This window comes from Strix aluco, chromosome 3 (assembly GCF_031877795.1).
Source record: "Strix aluco isolate bStrAlu1 chromosome 3, bStrAlu1.hap1, whole genome shotgun sequence".
Taxonomy (NCBI): domain Eukaryota; kingdom Metazoa; phylum Chordata; class Aves; order Strigiformes; family Strigidae; genus Strix; species Strix aluco.
In genome coordinates, this window is record NC_133933.1 from 637,719 (window position 1) to 657,330 (window position 19,612).

At 45.7% G+C, this 19,612-nt stretch overlaps 2 protein-coding genes across 5 annotated transcripts; one reads left to right on the forward strand and one right to left on the reverse strand.

The window, feature by feature from the left end:
• The first annotated feature begins 361 nt into the window (after positions 1-361).
• On the forward strand, positions 362-2,641 carry RPS27A (ribosomal protein S27a). The gene is made up of 6 exons (XM_074817121.1): positions 362-509; positions 599-660; positions 1,082-1,136; positions 1,281-1,366; positions 2,037-2,168; positions 2,451-2,641. The coding sequence occupies exons 2-6, from the start codon at positions 613-615 to the stop codon at positions 2,598-2,600; spliced, it is 471 nt and encodes a 156-aa protein (XP_074673222.1). The 5' UTR covers positions 362-509; positions 599-612; the 3' UTR covers positions 2,601-2,641.
• A 601-nt stretch (positions 2,642-3,242) lies between these two features.
• Positions 3,243-16,671, reverse strand: MTIF2 (mitochondrial translational initiation factor 2). Of its 4 annotated transcripts, none has more exons than XM_074817113.1 (14): positions 16,498-16,671; positions 15,110-15,341; positions 14,504-14,609; positions 13,042-13,213; positions 12,416-12,576; positions 10,813-10,989; positions 10,135-10,274; positions 8,126-8,250; positions 7,141-7,345; positions 6,036-6,288; positions 5,248-5,388; positions 4,262-4,426; positions 3,904-4,044; positions 3,243-3,497 (listed from the first exon to the last, which is right to left on the reverse strand). In XM_074817113.1, exons 2-14 carry the CDS (start codon positions 15,332-15,334, stop codon positions 3,328-3,330), a joined length of 2,181 nt encoding a protein of 726 aa, XP_074673214.1. In that variant the 5' UTR covers positions 15,335-15,341; positions 16,498-16,671; the 3' UTR covers positions 3,243-3,327. The 4 variants fall into 4 exon arrangements, with proteins under 4 accessions (XP_074673214.1, XP_074673212.1, XP_074673210.1 ...); XM_074817111.1 differs by lacking the exon at positions 16,498-16,671 and adding an exon at positions 15,706-16,406 and having other exon boundaries at positions 3,904-4,005; XM_074817109.1 differs by lacking the exon at positions 16,498-16,671 and adding an exon at positions 15,706-16,400.
• Between the last annotated feature and the right edge of the window lie 2,941 nt (positions 16,672-19,612).

Genomic DNA, 19,612 nt, shown 5'->3' on the forward strand with positions numbered 1-19,612 from the left:
TCGATGGGTTTTCTCATTCTGAAAAACTTTGCCCTACACACCCAGATAAACTTGGCTCGATTTTGGCGCTCCTGCGGGTGGCCGTAGGCCGTTTTTCCAACTGCCCCCACAGACCTGTCCCGAGGGGAGAACACCCATTTCTGCGATTTCAAGCCCTAGGGAGACACAGCCCCACGAGACCCCCGCCATCCCCAAACCCCCAGCAGCCAGGGGAGGCGCAGCCAACCTCCGGCCGGCAGGGAGCGCCTCCCGCGTTCGTGAGGGGGCCGAGGCGCCGCCTCGCTGAGGGCGGCCGCGGTGCATTGTGGGAGCGGCCGCTGCCGCGCTCCCGCCCAGCGCTGCGGCGGGACTACGGCTCCCGACAGGCCGCAGCGCGGGGCCGGCGGCGGGGGCAGCCGGGAGCCGTAGTCCCGCCGAGCCGCCCGCCCCTCCCGCGGCGCGGGTGGAAACCCCGTGCGGGGCGGTGCGCCGCTCTTTCGGGCAGCCGCCATTCCGCGAGCAGCGCGCGGGTGAGTCCTCGCTGCTCGGCCGCACGCGTGGCCGCCTCCCCTCTGCCCCCCCCCCCCCCCCCGCGCCCCTCACCGCCTCTCCCCTGCAGGTGCCGGCCTCGCCATGCAGATCTTCGTGAAGACCCTCACGGGGAAAACCATCACCCTCGAGGTGAGCCGCCGCGGCCCCCTCCCCGGGCTGCCCCCTCCCCGCGCGGCCCCGGCGGGCGAGGCAGGCGGGAGCGGTGCCCGCGAGCACCGGGCGCGACCCGGGGCAGGCCGGCAAGGCCTCAGCGCAGCCCGGCCCCGTGCGGCGGCAGGGCCGCGCCCCCCCACCTCGGCCTTGCCGGGCCAGCCGGTGCCTTCTGGGGCCCCGAAATGTCGGGATGCCGCGAGAAAGACCGACCGGTGCCTTCTGGGGCCCCGAAATGTCGGGATGTGGGGAAAAAGGCCGGGCCTGCCCCGAGCTGCCTAGGCCGAAATGGCCGTGACAGCATCGGTGGTGCGGCGGAAGCTCCTCTTGGGTTTTGTGCTTTTTTGGGGCTAATTAAAAGGTAGAGCGCGTTTTGACTCGTTGTTTTGTTTGGTAATAGGTTGAACCTTCTGATACTATAGAAAATGTAAAAACTAAGATCCAGGATAAGGAGGGTAAGTTCAAGATGCACTTACTCCTCCCTGTTGGATTGATGCGTATCTTAACGCAGACGTGATTTGTCTGCAGCAGCCTTTTATTTTACCGTAGAATGTCACAGGTCACGTTCCTCATTTAATCTCGATTTATCTCATCATTAGGCATTCCTCCTGACCAGCAGCGACTGATTTTTGCTGGTAAGCAGCTAGAAGATGGACGCACACTGTCTGACTACAATATTCAAAAAGTGAGTAGGAAAGGCTGAACAGAGTGGTGTCGTACCAACTAGCTGGCACTACTGGAGCAGACCAACCTTTGCTGCTGCTCAGCCCAAGAAATGTTTCAAATGGATTCAACCGTATCAATTGATTTCGGGTTGGGTAGCACTTCTGACTGGGGGAGTACTGATGCTAGGCCTAGAACTGACAGTTGTTGCAGCCCAGTCTCTAGTTTCAAGTCAGAAGAAAACATTTCTCACAGCTTCCACTTCCAGTGCTTCCCCTCCGTCAGCCCTGGCCTCTGGCACGCTGTGGTGAGCTGCTTTAGGGGGATAAACGTGAAAAATCCTGCTCACTTCTGAGAGCAGGCCAGTGAGTGCCACTAGAAAGGAGGAGCAACAAATAGCCCTGAGTTTGGCTTAGTTACATCATGAAACTATTGTGCGAGTGCAGTTAGAACAGTGAGATGTACTCACAATAGATTTTATAGTTATTGAACCATACGGGGTTGGGGGTGCAGCAGCCCCTGTGCTCTGGAGCCCATGCGTTTGCACATTAATAGCAAATAATCCTTTTAGCGTTTTCCTCATTACCTGGCATTAGAGATCTACTTTCTGTAGATAAAAGGAAAAGCCTGCTTCACTGCTACTCTTGTCTTAAGAAAGCACTTTGAGTCTCTTTCATGTGCTTTACAAATAGGAATCAACTCTTCACCTTGTGTTGAGACTTCGTGGTGGTGCCAAGAAAAGAAAGAAGAAGTCTTACACTACTCCTAAGAAGAACAAGCATAAGAGAAAGAAGGTTAAGCTTGCGGTGCTTAAGTACTACAAGGTATGTAGAACTAACTCTAGGAGAAACTTGATGAAAACTTAGCTCTCACCAGGCAGGACGTGAAGGCTCTTAACTAGCCTGCATGTAGCCTGGTGTATTGTATTTGCAAACACCCCCCCTGTTAATCAAAGAGAAACTGTTGCGGTTGGGTACCTGCTTCAGGAAGTTTGACATACTAACTATCACAAAAACGACTTTGCCAAAGAAAAATACTCAAAATGATCATCGGTGCTAAAATGTGGCGAGTGTATGTGTGAGATGTTCCCTCTTTGGCCTTCTCAGGTGGATGAGAATGGCAAGATCAGTCGTCTGCGCCGGGAGTGCCCGTCTGAAGAGTGTGGAGCTGGAGTCTTCATGGCTAGTCACTTCGACAGACACTACTGTGGCAAGTGCTGTCTGACCTACTGCTTCAATAAACCAGAAGACAAGTAGATGTACTAGACAATAAAAATCTTAAGTTCTGTACTGTTTAAGGATTTATTTCTACTTTCTAGGGCACTGTGTTTCCTCTCTGCTGCTAAGCAATAAAAATCTGAAACTTTGGATGCTGACTGCCAACTAGGATGAAATACTTTGGCTCTAGAACTGAAGCACCAACTTCTTTTAAAAAGAGTGGCTGTGGTTAGTTAAGTCCTTCGAAGGAGATAATGGGTAGCAATGGCAGAGGAAAAAAAAGAAAACACAACACTCTAGCTAACCTTAGGAGTGGTCTCTGAACCTGAGAGGAATAGACAGTACAGTAGTCCTAATCTGGAAAAACAGGAAAGAGGGCTGCAGTCATGCCTACAAGTGGGGCAGTGCTAGAGAGACAGGGAGCAGCGTCCCAACAAAACGCAGACCACATCCCCATAAACTGTACAGCAGCACTGAGGGGGAGAAAGAAGATGGGTCTGCTATTCTGGAACCAAAAGATGGTTATTAGAAACGTTTATACTGTGATGGTTTTACACACTTGGAAGTGCTTACAATTAATTGCTGTAGTTTGTCCTGTGTTCCAATGAGGGAAGCTGGTTGCTTGACAAGATTTAAAAGCAGAATGTTGTTACAGAAGCATTAGATACAAAGAAACTCATGTGTGTCTCTGAAAGTCCATTTAATGTTAAGAGTTGAAGGCCAGCCATAATACGTGTTCTTGAGTGTTCATGTACTCAAATGTATTTTAAAATCCTGGATCCCAGGAAGTTGTCTGTTGAACTTCTTTTTCTTCATAACAGATAATCCCATCTCCAATACTGAATTCTAGATACTTGTCCAAACTCAATCCGCAATCCATACCCGCTTTTATTACCTGGACATCATCTTTATGATGCTTCAGCGAAGATAAAGATCCTACAGAGAGAAATTGTGTCAAAGGAAGAGAGCTCGCTAACATCAGGGCATGGAAGTGTTCTGGTTTGTCCTTACAGAATTCATGTTTTGCCTCGTAGTTACAAAATGAAAGCAAGAAAACGTAGGGATTATGAGCACTTGCAGATAATGAAAGTCAGACATCAGTCCTTCTCAGCAGGTAAATCCTGTGCTGCTCCTGCTCTCCTGTCAGAGGTGGTGGTTAGAAAAGGTCTGGATAGCAGTGCAGTGGCATGGGGCAGCTTTTCTCTAGTTGGAGCAACTCCCTCCCGAGCAGCATCGGGGATTGCCCTACGATCAGCTGCGTACATTTTGCACTAACTTCACTGGGAACCAGCAGTGTCCAATACTGAATGCAGATACATGTTTCTGTGGCAATTACACTTACCTTTCCAAATAACATCCCTGTTACGGATTAACTTGAATTTCATTTTTTTGTCTAGCAGCCCCTTCTGTACTCTGCATCCAGCTACTGGAATTTTGTTTTTTCCTACGGTGACAGAGAAGATGTCGAGAACAGAAGCTTCCCCTAAAAGAAAAAAGTGAAGTTGTACGAAGTACACAAGAGTAACAAACTGGCAATAAGTTGAAGCAAGCTACACTATTCCATGTGTCAAGCTTATAACAAAACAAAAGCAGCTACAGAGGAATATAAAACATTTGACACAGTAGGAACACTTCACTGGAGAATAAACTGTAGGCCACGTTGCGAAGCAAAACTTTTTAACAAGTCAGTGAAAACTCACCTATTATGTTCTCCACCACAGATGGGGGTAGTCTGCTATTTAGCTCATCTTTCAAGTCTTCAATAAGCTTGTAGATTATATTGTGAAGTTTAATTTTTATTCCCTTTTTAGCAGCCAGTTGTTTAATGCTTTCATTGGCTTTCACACTGAATCCAAATACAACGCCTGGTAAATGAAACAATGGGCAAGTGGTGACTGTAAGAGATCACTCTCTAAAGGGTACGTCTGCTGTGTCTGTTCTTTAGTGTTCAACTTGCAGCGTGCGTTAGAATTGGCAGTCAGCAAAACAGGAAACAGAATTTTACTACTATTTCCCTTTCAAGGAGGGACCATTTATTTCTGCCACTGGTGCACATCGAATGCCGCTAACTTAATATCAAAATAAATGGCTCAAAAAAGCCCTCATAGAAAGTTCCCCAATGAGAGAATGGGAGGTACCAAAGCAGACACTAAGTATTACACACAGCTCACCAGAGCTTACATAAAGGGACAAGGACCTCCCGTTTTTGGGCTGGAAAAGCAGTGTGGCTGTCCCAGTAAAGCTGAAAGTGAACTCATTCTCATCCAACTGTGGACTACAGCAGGTCCAAGGACCCCACCTCCTCTACAGCAGGTGAGAATTGCAGGGTACCAACAGGAACAGCTACTGACACAGTCTTTCCAGTTACCTCCCTGAACAAAAGGAAGTTCTTCTGTAACCTCCTTTTCAAGCGTTGCCCTGTTTGAGCATCATAAAGCAACCTGAGTGAAGAGTTGAACCTTAACAGTTCAACTACTGGCAACAGCTTGTCAAGAGTCCTTCCACTGGCATGTGATTTCTAGCCTTCCCCGCCTGCTCTACTGTTTGATGTTACACATTTTTAAGACAGATACAGCTTTACCGTGTTGATGCTGCTAATTATTATTGAGAAACCAAAACCCGAACGAGACCCACCCATTTCAATAGTTTGTACTACTTGTAAACTGATTTTTAAGAACACACTCACCATTGAATGCTTCAGCAAGATTTATATCGGTTTCACTGATATCTCCCATTCCAAAATGGATGACGTCCAACTTACATTCATCGTCAGCATCGTAGCTGTCCAGAATGTTCAGAACAGCTTCTACAGAGCCATCCACATCACCTGCGTGGAGAAACACAAGTCCTGCTGACTTTGTGTACATCAAAGAAACACTGAAGTAGAACTGAGGGGATGACAACTCCACGCCGTGCAACATAAAGTCTTCTGACAACTCTCATTCTCACTATTTTCAGTAGTCTGTTAAAACACATCTAACAAGTCTATCAATTCCAAAAATGAACTGAATCAATACAATAGGAGCAGAGGCTCCACATCTGCTGTCAAGTTTGCAGTTTTTCAGCTACTACCATCACTGTGAGGTCAAACCAAGTTCCTCCTGTCCCACTTCAACTCATCTATAATTATTCTTGTCCTTCATTTTGTTGATGCACTACTGCTGCTCATAGAGCTTGTGGGGTTTTTTTAAACATGTACTTTTTAAAATTTTTGTATATATATAGGCACTTGTATGGGTTTTACTCAGGAGTAAAAGGGGTAAGGGGGTTAGGCTCCAATTTTCCTGTTGCTGCAGGCCTGCAGGAAGCACATCCTTCTGACGACTGGATGTTTTCTGATGCCCCTCCTCCTATTGAGAGAAGTTCAAGAATCTGTTCAGTTTTGAACTTCTGGTAACAGTTCAGAGCTATGCTTCAGACTGAACACTGGAGAAGCAGAAAAACAACGGAGCAGTAAACAGAACAGGACAGCACCTTTAACAATTACCGATAGCACATTTTTGTCCATCTCTGTTCTCTCCTTAGGCCTTGAAAACATTAGGTGCTTGTTGGCCTTGTAGAGCACTGCCTTCCTCTGTCTCCAGGTCAGATGCGCTAGCTTCTGTTGCTTCTTCTCATATTCCATCCTGTGTTCCTTTTGCTTGGCTTCAATAACTTCCACCTCCCTTTTCATCCTCTCCTGTTGTTCAGCATAGGTTCTCCACGACACAACTTCATGCGCCCTTTGCTGGGCAGGACGACAGAAACATTATCTTTAAAACACTGCTTCAGAAAACTCCACATTAACGCACAATTTCATCCTTTTGCATCTCCTCTACAGGCGCACTCATTTTCTTTCACACGTAACAATAGGTTTTGCTGCAAGCATGGCAGAGAATGAGCACAACAGCTTCCTCTCTGGGCTACAGCATGACTCAGTATGTCTGCACTGCAGAAGAGAGTAAGTTACTGTTCACTCTTCCATGTGTTATCTGTCTGGCTCTCGCAACACCTATTTCAAGCTGTATTTTATGCATATTTTCTTAGAAACTAGTTCTGTCATTCTAAATTTAAAACACTGATACCATTAAGTACTGGACTGTTCCCCGGGTAAGGCGATAGTGGGATCATATAAACCAGAAAAGCCTCTGTGCCTTTAGAAAGGGAACACGTTAGAACATATCCCAGACGACCGCGTCAGGAGCCATTCAGGCGCGGTCACTGCAAAGCCAGCACGGAGTAAGGCAGGATGACCACCAGAAGCAAAAGCATGAACCAGAGGTGACTCATCTTTACCTCCAGAGACAGCCTGCTTGCTTCATGGGATTGCAGAGGAGGTTAATCTGGATGCATGGGGATGAGGAGAGGACAGTCTGGCTGGGGAGACGTGGGGGCAGTGGAAAATAAAGAGGCAAAATGCAAATCCTCATTCCTCTTACATGACACCTAGCTCAGGTCTCTTAATACCCGTGCTTGGCCTTCATCTTTCATCGCACTACCCAAGTGATTTAGAATGAAAGCTATCGCTTATTTTGTACTCAGCTCCCTCCCACCCACCTTACTGCAGTGTAAGTTTCCCATTAAACCATTCTTTCTGTACCTCAGATTCTACTTCAAGGATTTCATCTCCCGCCGAAGGGACTTCCTTCCAGCCCATGATTTCCACCGGGATGCCCGGAGAGGCTGCTTCTACAGCTTTGCCATTCTCATCAAACATGAAACGCACTTTCGCCCACGTCTTCCCTGCAACCAGAACACAGCCCTTCCGCAGAGTTCCTCTTTGCACGATGGCTGTGGTAACTGGACTAGTGAAAAGCAGAGGAGAAAAAGAACAGGAAAAGATTAAATTGACTCTTCTCCCTGTTTTCACGGTCAGTGTGGGTGAGCAAACACAAAGCAGAAGGTACTTACTTGTAATCAATCACAGGCAGAATATTCCTGTGACACATTTTATTACAGCTCTAAGAAAATTTTAAAGTGACTTGCAAAAAGCCCAGAACCTGTACTGTGGTCTCTCAGTTTCTACACATCAATACAAAAATTGGCATTTGTGAAATCAGCAACAGACTGATTTTACACATTAAGTGACACCACCCCCCACCCCAAACTCCAACAACTTTCTAGAATTCAGTTCCTTTTTAGAGAGGGCAGAACACACCTTGTTTACAAGAACCTGCAAAAGGAGCAAGATTTTTAAAATAGTAAAATGTCACGTTACATACAATTCACCAAGAATTGTACATGTATTACATTATGACTATCAACTTCATTGTTCCTACTTTTTTAATGATGTTTTTAAAAATACATCTGTTCTAGCATTTTAAACTACTTCCTGTGCTTACAGGATTTCATTTCAGTGATAGGACAAATTTTGCCCCATCAGTTTATTACTTCTTTTTCTGGCCTGCATACTGTAGAGTAACATTTCAATGCTTTCTACAAACACTGCACAGAAACTGTTACAGTTTAACAACAAGAAGTTCATGTTAAACATGAATACCGAGGTACAAACCACCTGAACAGCATCTCTGCACTGTTACAAATTGCTTCATTCACGTTGTAAAGGCAGCAGATTACATACTTACCCTTTACCTTTGTCTTTGCGAGACTCAATTACGGTCCCCTCTACCAGACCTGTGGAATCTGCCTTCAGTTCTAACATCTCTGCTAAAGCAACAGTTGCTTCGGCTAAAACCATCAGGTTTTCACCCTGTATAAAACCACACATATGCAAAAATACATAGAATAAAGGAAGTGCCTAATTAAAATAAGATCAGAAGTTGAAATCTTAGGGCTTAAATTCCCCCCTTTAATTCAGAACTTCTAACAATGCAATAGAGTCCAACAGCCCAGACCCCTCTGCCTTCAAGGCAAGATGGCACTAAAGCAATGAACTATCCATACTGCTGCACAGCTGGTCCAGAACGCACAACACATTAGGAAGGACACTTGCCTTGCTTCTCTGCTCACGGCAGCCGGGTTAAGAACGCAGAAAAAGACGCTGCCATATTCTGCTACAAGTATATTAGGAATGCAGATTTAAAAAAAAACAACAAACAAAACACTTAAACAGCCAAACTGAATCTTGAGGACATCTACCACCTGATCAAGGCTCCAGGACATCAGACACAAAACTGTTGGTCTGTTTTCTTTTTTTTTTTCCCCCTTTGTTCTAATTACATGTGATTTTTGAGAACAGATACAATGAGCTACAGCATCCTGATCTACAGGATTTAGGGCAACAACATGTGCTACAGAGCTGAACGGAGAAGCCATTTTTCTATAAGTCTATTTTAAAGTGTAAGGGCATGTCTTCAAAAGGTCTTGCCTGAAATTTTAGAAAATTACTTGGGATGCATTTAGAAAGACAGCAATAAGGCCAAGATACTGCTGCATCAGTTTGGACAAAGTTGCTCCGGCCACCACAAAACTGAAGTTCAGATTCTAGTTTGGTTTTGTGCTGGGTTTGTGTGGCGGGGTTTTTGGTAGCAGGAGACGGGGCTACAGCGGTGGACGCCTGCGAGAAGCTTCTCAAAGCTCCCCAGAAGAAGGCCAGGACCCCATGGGAAAAAGAAGTCCTGGCTGTTGTAGTTCAGCGCTGGGAGGACTGTGGCATGTGGAGGTGACCCACGCCGGAGCATCTCGAGAAGAATGCATCCCGTGGGGAGGACTCGCAACACAAAGTCTGTGAAGGACTGTGTCCCGTGAGAGGGGAACCACGCTGGAGGAGGGGAGTGCCTCCCCTTCCCTTGGAGGGAGGAGCAGCGGACTGACTGAAAACCCCCCAATCCCTGTCCCTGCACCACTGGGAGAACGAGGTACTGATATCAGGAACAAAACTGAGCCCAGGAAGAAGGGAGGAGTAGGGGAAAAGTGTTTTTTAAGATGTGGTAATGCTTCTCACTGTCCCACTCTGCCTGTTAAGTGTTGCCTTGGTTAGTGTTTGAATTAAAGTGATGTTGTTTTTCTTCCCCTGAGTTTGTCTTTTGCCCATTTTATAATGGGTGAGCCACCCGTCCCTGTCCTTATCTCAATTCCTGAGCCTTTTGATTCACTTTCTCCTTCCCAGTGCTGGAGGAAAAGGGGTGAGTGAATGGCTGTGTGGTGTTCAGTTGCCCTCTGAGCTCAAACCACAGCAGGTTTTTAGCTATCAGTTGTTTGTAAGGATAAGATGGTAAATCTTGTATGACCACTACAAAATTATGTTCCTGTGATTAGGCATGTGTTAGGAAAATATTTATTTACCCCGTTTGAGTTTTTCTCTTCATGCATGGCATTATCACCAACCTTGGTTTTGCACTGATTTCATACAATGAGCAAATATACGAGGAAACCAATTAGGATTACCCTGAAAAATATCCACTAAATTCCCATAAGAAAAATGAGATATTGTTGCTCGCTGAAGGTCTGAGCCTTAAAATACAATACAAGTATGTTTCAAATAATTCTGGTGAGAGCCAGCAGCACTTAGCTCATGGTAAGATATCAAATACCAGGAAGATAAGCATTTTATTTTCCAGCTGCCAAATAAAAATGCAGCTCTACCCACATATTAGACATTCACGAAGACCATTTTTTTCCACCAAAACTTTACCTTGAGCGCAGAAATATTTACAGCTTGAACATCACCTCCAAACTCTTCACAGACCACGTCGTGAGCCAGCAATTCCTTCTTTACTCTTTCAGGATCAGCTTCAGGTTTGTCACATTTATTAATGGCGAGGATAAGAGGAACTAAAAAGAGAACAAACAAACTCATCACCAACCTAACCAAAACTTGCCACTACTAGCACAACTGCAATAGAAGGTGAGCACTGGTTATGACCACTTAGAACAAATTATCTCACTTGGTGCCTGTTCCCTGAGCAGCCACGGGGATCTGAGCTACCAGGAGTAAGCTGGAGGAGTTATCCTAGTAGGGAAGGGGAAAAAACCCAAAAGAACAAAACCAACCCTCCCACACACCCTTATGAGTGCTTTTCTCGCAAACCTGCGAGTCCTGCAAAAATATTAGTATTTTAATATCTTCACATATTACTGCAACATTCAGTGTATCTTCCAACACCTTCTTAGGGGAGAAGGAAGGGGCTATGACAGTTATTTCCCAAGTTCTGTGGATTCCAGTTCAAGGAGTTTTTCCTGAGAGGTGAATAAACGTTGGCAAAGTGCTCATTATTTGAGCCGCATAGTAACACACACCTCGGATACTAACTTTGTGTACTGGCCTTGCCATTCACTTCAAAACGTACTATTAACAAATTAAGCACCGTACCTCCTGCATTTTTAGCATGCTGAATGGATTCTACAGTTTGTTGCATCACCCCGTCTTCTGCCGCCACAACCAGTATGACGATGTCGGTAACATGGGTACCTCTTGCTCGCATGGCTGAAAAAGCTGCATGTCCAGGAGTATCGAGAAAAGTTATCTTTTCCCCAGAGGGCAAATGCACTGTGAACAAATGCATACAGTACATTTTAAAATCAGAATCACAGAATCATCTAGGTTGGAAAGGACCTTGAAGATCATTCAGTCCAACCATTAACCTAACATTGACAGTTCTCAACTCCACCACATCCCTCAGCGCTATGTCGACCTGACTCTTAAACACCTCCAGGGATGGGGACTCCACCACCTCCCTGGGCAGCCCATTCCAACGCCTGACTACCCGTTCTGTAAAGAAAGGCTTCCTAATATCTAGTCTAAACCTTCCCTGGCGCAACTTGAGGCCATTACCTCTTGTCCTATCACTTGTTACTTGGTTAAAGAGACTCATCCCCAGTTCTCTGCAACCTCCTTTCAGGGATGAGGTCTCCCCTCAGCCTCTTCTTCTCCAGACTAAACAACCCCAGTTCCCTCAGCCGCTCCCCATCAGACCTGTGCTCCAGACCCTGCACCAGCTCCGTTGCCCTTCTCTGGACACGCTCGAGTCATTCAATGGCCTTTTTGGAGTGAGGGGCCCAAAACTGAACACAGTAATCAAGGTGCGGCCTCACCAGTGCCGAGTCCAGGGGCAAGATCCCTTCCCTGTCCCTGCTGGCCACGCTATTGCTGATACAAGCCAGGATACCATTGGCCTTCTTGGCCACCTGGGCACACTGCTGGCTCATGTTCAGCCGGCTGGCAATCAACCCCCCCAGGTCCCTCTCTGACTGGCAGCTCTCCAGCCACTCCTCCCCAAGCCTGTAGCACTGCTGGGGGTTGTTGTGGCCCAAGTGCAGCACCCGGCATTTGGCCTTATTGAAACTCCTCCAGTTGGCCTCAGCCCATCGCTCCAGCCTGTCCAGATCTCTCTGCAGGGCCTCCCTACCCTCGAGCAGATCAACACTCCCATCCAACTTGGTGTCATCTGCAAACTTACTGAGGGTGCACTCAATCCCCTCGTCTAGATCATCAATAAAGATGTTAAACAGGAGTGGCCCCAAACCCCAGCCCTGGGGGACACCACTCGTGACCGGCCGCCAACTGGATTTAACTCCGTTCATCAGCGTTTCACGTAGCTTTATTTGACCTATTGTAAATCAAGCATCACTCCTTTGAGAACTTTTTTAATGATAAAGACATATTTTAGGCAGATAACTGTTGGCATGGAAGTCAGAAGTGCTTTTGACTCCTGAGGGAAAAAAAAAGAAGTGTCCTGGGATCTTTCATAACCCAGAATAGTCTAATATAATTTCAACTGCACACACAATTGACTTCAAAGTTCCATCCACATAGTTATGACAGCTATCACAAGTTATGACTTCCTTTTTCACTGCTTACCTATAAACTGTTTATGCTGCAACATTTTTCCCCAATGAACTGGCAGCAAGCCAGCCCACTATGCAAGCTGAAGAATAAACTGTTCTATACACAAGCAGGTACACATGAATCCTACCGAGAAAAGCCCCAATGTGCTGTGTAATGCCTCCTGCTTCCATTGATGCCACTTGAGTTTTTCGCAGACTGTCAAGTAAGGTTGTTTTCCCATGATCAACGTGGCCCAAGATAGTAACAACCGGGGGCCGTGGGGTTAGTGCTGCTGGGTCTGCAGGAGGCCTACAATTAAAACAAAAATGTGTTTTGTAAATATCAAAACAATTCAGAGTGACACACGTGCTCCCTACGGCGAACGAAGAGCCATTTTCCAGAATTCAGTGATGAAGAGGTGAGGCCCGCTTCTTCCTCCTGGGATCACAAGTCCTAGCTACGCCACAGTTACCCCTCTTAGTGCTCAGTCTTACTGCTGCACCAATTAATACAGCAATTCAGCACAACAAATAAGAATTGCCTTTTCTTCAGAAAATGGCACAGGAAAAGCTCACCTAAACCAAATCAAATCCAAGTATCAGTTTTATGACCCAAGAAATAAAAATAGTAAATTCTACCTTTTAAATATTATCACATTAAGACTGTATCGGATATTATCAACATACCATCACAACAAAGAAAATACCACGTACGAAAAACACTTGCAGAAACAAACAGGATAAAAAGAGTCCACAAGAACAGTTCACAGCTTACCTTTTCACAGCATCTGTGTTTACTCTTTCTTTTTCCTCTTTCAGTTTTGCTGATTTAAACTTCATTCCTGATTTTTTGACAACTAGTTTGATATGGTCTTCATATAAAATGGAATCTGGTTCTACTGAATCAAGGTCAATGTCTGTGTATAGCAGCGCTTCATAAATGTGATCTGCAGAAAGAATAAAGACATTTAATAATTACATCCACAAAAACATGTGGGACAAAAAACCCCCACTTCATACAGTTTAAGACTTATTCATTATTAGTTTATATCACGTAATAAGTTTCACTCACCAAGCATTTTTCTTTTAGTTAGATTTATCTAAAAGTTCCTGTTACACTACATAGTTGCAGAGAAGAACGTGGTTCAGAAAGGTTGACTGAAAATGACTGCCTGATTAGATGCTACAATCTTATTTTTCACTCACATTTTTATAGCCTACTTTTCCATTAATCTCTATGCACAAAACAACTGAAACTCACCTAAACCAAACAGCTAAGAAGTGATTCGGTGAGGAAGAAAATTTGATAAAACTGTTCATATGCTGCTTTCTTTGGTACTAGAAATACAGAACATACTGCAGTAGTCAAAAATTGTTACACGCTGACCTAAGTACCGTTACAAATCTATCTCAGAAATGTACAGCAAGACACGACAGACTTCTCTGCTTCTCTCCTCATCAATGAGAGGGAAGTTTGCCAGAAAAAGTACCCAGCTGGATAAAAAGAGATCGGAGATTGATATTATACAGGCATGGAACTATTTCAAATGTCAATAGTCAAAACATGCTAATAACCCCCTGAAATATCACTGAAGACTGGTCAAGCTGAGCCACTGTACAACCAGGAAAGGTTCATGGGATTAAAAGCACAAACCTGCTCCTGTAACTGTTAGGGCAGCCACCTGAAGAGGGGAGTGTTTCCAGACAAGTCCTGCCCGCTCCCAGTTAATCAAATGACTGTTTAAGTGGAATGCGTATCGCTCCTGAATCCACGATTCCTGCTCCCAGGTGAATACCTAACGGTTGGATTATGGGCTGAAGCTCTTTTGCACCTTCTCTCTATAGCCATGAATTCTTTAATCACAGGGGTCCAGCTCTGACAAACCAGGGTGCAATGTTTTTCCCTCCAGAATAATTTAGCACTTAGGAAACGGTCATAAAGAGCACCCTACCTGCATCTGAAGCCTTTCTGCTGGAGACAGAAGAGTCCTGGCTTCTTCAGGTTAAAATGTCTTGCCTGGTAATTTGGATGACCCAACTTTTTTTCCCGTTAGTCTGCCATTGCGTCTACCAACACCTTCTCTGGAATGGGTACAACCTACCTTGCTAAGGGAGGAATTAGCAACCACTAACTAATGCCATCGTAGACATCTTCGCCTTTACCGCTCATCAAAGGGGCATGTCAGATTTCAACTGCTGTGTTTCACTCAAACTCAAACAACGGAGTAGGCTCTCACCTATGTCTTTACCCATAGCTTGTGCAAGTTCCTCAACAGTCATCTTCTGCCTTATCTCCACTTCACCTTTTGTCACTGGTGTCTTCTTTTTCTTCTTTTTTGTCTCCTACATGGAATTAGATACGTATATAGGAAGACATAGCTGGCATAAACTAAGAAATAATAAAAACAATAAGAAGAAGACAATGATCTCAAGCCATATGATGTAAGCCTATCTTTTTTACTACAATACTAGTGAATTACAATAAATGAATGACTTAACACATCATACCGAATATTAAAAATGTATAGTGTACTACACAATCTTTTTTCATTATTAATTTTTCAAAACAAGGAAAAAAATCAACAACATCATTTTCATTTTTGTAATAATTTCCTCCTGCCTCTGAAAGAGTCATGATGCTGCTGGTATAAGCACTTTAAGTCAGTATTTGAGAGGGAGTCACAATACAGTCATACATTAAGGACATTTTGTCTTATAAATTTAGAATAACTTCTCTATATTCATTATAAAGCTCTTTTCTTTTGTAATTACAACGCTCAAACTGAGCTCCCGTAGTTTGAAATTTCACATAAACCCAGAGATTACTGGATTTTGTTCATTACCTCCTTTGTAGCTAGCTGTCTGCATTGCGATAAGGCAACACTGATTAATTTGTCTTTCTGCCAGAGCTGCGGATACAGCAGGACGGACCTCACGGGCTGTGCAGATGACTGCACAGGCTCCCATTGTGCTCTGTAAACTCTTCTGTGGGAGAGAGTACGCAGCTGCCGGCACACACCACGTAACTGGACCAGATTTTCAAACTTTAGTATCAACCCTCGATTCATTTCCTCACTGAAAATACAAAGGACACATTGAAATCAGTCTCAAAGCTGAGAAATGCTCTTTGCTATTATACGGACAGGAACACAAGGCACGAATGTTGTGTTTCAAAACAGGCTTTTTAATACTAAAAAAGTTGAACTATTTAGTAACCGTTCCAGTTTCACAGTTTTCTTAAGTGCTTCACCTTTCTCCACCAGCCTGCCACAGACACACAGATCTACGAATACAGCCACAGCTGACAAATCTTTTACCCAACTCCAATGATTTTCAACAGAAACTACTCAAGTCCCCATTTCAGGTTGACACCACCTAGAAAGAAAAGGGACATCTGCACTCTTTGTGCTATAGTGACAGTTATCCAGGTGCAACCTACCTCTCTAAGCCAATAAAACACATTTGCAGAATGCTGCTTACACAGTGTATACACCACTTAAAGACCATAGCACTGCAGTAACGCCGGTGTTGTCACATGGACAGAGACATCCTTTGAGGCCAAGGCCTGGCTTAGCAATTAAGGTTTACAAGATGCTTCTGTCAGATCATCCCACATCTTGTTTTAACCACCTTAATTTTGGTTTGAGTGATTTTGCTAATCATCCTGTACAACAATCTCCTATTTGAACTTCTCTTCTTGCTCGGAGTTGCCTATTCTGCCGTCCTGCTCAGTGATGCCACTCTCTGCACCTTCTACGTCTGGTCTCAGAGGCGGCTTTGTACCCTCCGAGCAGCTCCCCAGGGGTGAAACGCTCAGGTCCTCTCACAGTGCCTGCGGCCCCTTTAAAAACTCTCCGGTATCCGGAGACCTGCAGGAAGCGAGCAGATGACAAACGAACCAACCAAGAACAACTACTTTTTTTTTTTTTCCCCCCCCTAAAGAGCACTTTGAAGGGGCAGAATCGGTAAAGCCGAGGACCGCGCAGGAGCTGCCACAAGACGCTGCAAACACCCCAACGTAAGGTCACGGCGAGACCGGAGAAGCTCCCAGCGGAGCAATGCACGCGGGGCTGTCACTGCAGAGAAACCCCTCGGCACCCCCGCGGCCACCGGCGGCGAGGGCAGGCGCGTCCCGCAGCAACACCCGCACCCTGCTGCGGGCCGGCCGGCACCGCCACGGCGACGGCCACGGCCGCGGCCCTCCCCTCCCCTTCCCCCGCTGCCCTCATACCCTTCCCCCGCGGCCCGCCGCCCCGGCACGGCGCTGCCCGGCGATGGCGGCCCCGACCCGCGCTCCCTGCGCAGGCGCCGGCCGGCCCGAGGCCACCGCGCAGGCGCAGGGGCACCGCGCAGGCGCAGGGGCACAGCGCGCCGCTCCCCGGGAGGGGGCGGAGCCTCTTTCTCCTCCCAGGGGGAGGGAGATCCCTTGCTAGGCCGGCGGCGGCTCACCCTCCTCCTAGGGTCGTGAAATTTTTTTTTTTTTTTTTAAATATATACACTTAAATTTGTTTTTTTCCCGCCTACCAGGAGGTAGTTGCTTTTCTTTGCAATGTCCTCCCGCCCACCTCCAATCTAAAGCTTTAACATGATTGATTTTTAAAGTTCTAATTGGGCATCTCTAAAATAGTATCACTTAGTAGACCAGGGAAAAAAAAAATCTAAGGGGGAACTCTAAGTGTTTTTTGAAAAATTCTTAACGTTCCCTCGATGCCTGCGAGCAGTTGGTGCCTGCAAGTTGAGGCGCGTTACAATCAGCGATAAGAAAAGCATCCCATGGTCATGTTGTACCCAGATGTGTACACTGCAAGGCCCAAAGGGGGGATTATTAAGAAATTCTTTTACCAAACAATGTTTAACTTTGTGTGTAACAAGGCCTAAGTGATGAAAATGTACAGAGAAATATCCTAACCTTGAGAACAGATACATCCTGGCAGAAATGCTCAAACGAGGTGGGTAAGAAAGAACAGCTTGGCTGGACAACAAAGTTGGGAAACATCTAAAGAGAACAAATTGTCCTCAAAAGACTCGTGACCATAACAGGGAACGAGGAGCAGGGGCCCAGCTCCACAGACAACCACCGACATCACTGAGACCCCCGCACATGCGCAGGGTAGTTTTGCAAAGCCAGCATCATGTAAACGTGATAGACGGAAAGGTGGAAACTTCTTGGAAAACATATCAATATTCATGTCTTTAAGGTATATAAAGGATGAACATTTGTTTCTGTGTATGCACATTAGCTGGAATGATCCCCCATGCATCAAGCCCTGCAATAAAGATTGCCTGCTTTCTGAAACTCCAAAATGAGTTTTAGAGAGCTCCTCTGCCAGCTTTTATGGTAACACCCTCATTAATGCCATTTGTGAAACCCAGAGATGATCCCAAGTTCCATCCTACGACATCCTTCGGTGTCTGCGAGGGACAGCACTGCTCTTACAGCAGTCTCCATCAAGCAGCTGCAAATTGCTTGTTGCCAGTAATAACTGTCATTTCCTCTACATATATTTGAGCTGTATATTTTAGACACTTTGCCTGTAATACGGGGCTTGTGGTAGGACACACAAAGGTGGTTTTCCGTATGCCTGCAAAAGGCAGTAGCTACGTGTTTTGCTGCTCTCCACATCGTGCTTCAGCAAGTACTTGCTCTTTTATGATGCTGATAATTGACAAAAAAATAGGTGTCCTGTATTTCAAAGGCACCATCTGCTGATTAATGTGTCAGGTACCGATAACCTTAAAATGCACAGGGCCCTCGAGGGTTTCTCCAAAAGTAAAATGGGAAAAATAATCTCAAAACCAAACCACAGTAAAAACCACTGAAATATCAAAGGTTGTCCAAGGGGAATTAAATACAGCCTGTGCTCCCGCGCAGGGAGACAAATCAGGCAGAAAGACAGCGTGAGCACAGACTCCGCAAGTGGAGGGCAACGCGTCCTTCGTGTGATGGGACTCTCTCCTGAGTCTGGGATTGACCTGAAAAACCTTTGATACGAAAGATAAATTTAGCATGCAAAACAGTCACCAGTTTACTGCAAATCTGCTTTTTGAGTTGATCTTCTGTTGGATGCTGCCTGAAAATCTTTCTGTGTGCTGCTGTAAGGCTCTGGGAATTAGCGTGGGATCATATTTTATCCATATGTCTCCTAACCACAGATTCATACTGTTTTAATTTAAAGCTTTATTATAGATTGCCTGTTTTTCTGAAGGGCAAACTGAAAACAAATAATTTCTGATGTCATAGGTCAGGACGATGGTTTTGGTTGCAGAAATATTTTCCACTTAACTATGTGGCCGTTAAGACTTGGCTTTGTCCCTTAGTTGCAACTCTTGATTATTATTGGTTGCCTTTAAAAAAACCTGATTATGCAGGTCTCATTTTTAATGTGTAAATTTAATGTAATTTTGATTTTTCTAGTTTTAATATTTCTTAACTTATTTAGCAGCAACATTCCCAGCAAAACTGTACATAGGCATGTGAAATTACAGTAAGCATGTATTCTAAAAAATTAATTGGTATTTGGGACAAATACCTGTTTTGAAATCAATGTCTGATTGATGTGAAAACCTGGTGTATGTCAGAGCAGTGTATTGTTCTAATGTCCCTATTTGACAAGAGATTGTTTTAAGAAAGATGAGATACATAGAACTGCGCAGGAGAGGCACAGGCAGTCCCGACAGAGCAGTGCTGTGGAGAACTTTGTTCTCCAGCCAGGTGAGGCTGAAGCAGGACGGCACGAGGCCGTCAGGTGAGAGGGACAGCTGGATTTTTCTGCCCCAGAGGAAACAGCAAGCTCTGGCCTCTGGCGTGTCACAGGATCATGGAACTGTGGAGGTGGGAAAGCACTCCCAGACACCGACAAAAGCCCCAGCTCAAGCAGGGCCCGAGCGAGCCGGCTGCCCAGGATTGTGTCCCCTCAGTTGGGACGATCTCCTCAGAGAAGCGTCTGGTTCCAGTGTTTGGTTTTACGGCAGCGGCCTACCACAGCCGGCTCTGGATTGCCGCGGATGGCCAAGGCTGCTCATTTTTTGAAGTGCACTCCGTGTTCACACACTTCAGATACAACTTAGGAAAAAAAAAAAAAAAAAGAACCAAAACCCGACTCCCAAATTAGAAGTGTTGGAGCTGTAATGCCTTCAGCCGTTATACCCAGCTATGAACTCTAGGGGTTCTTCCCCTTATCCAAACTTACTGTAAATCTATTCTCTAAACCTGCTCTCGGGCCTCGTTCGGCGGCCGGTCCATCTCTCCGCTCTTCCCCAGCCGCCGCGGAGCCCAGCGCTGCCCGCAGTCCCCGCGGAGGGGCGGCTCTCCCGCGGGCCGCGCGCCCCCCTGAGGCGCAGCCGCC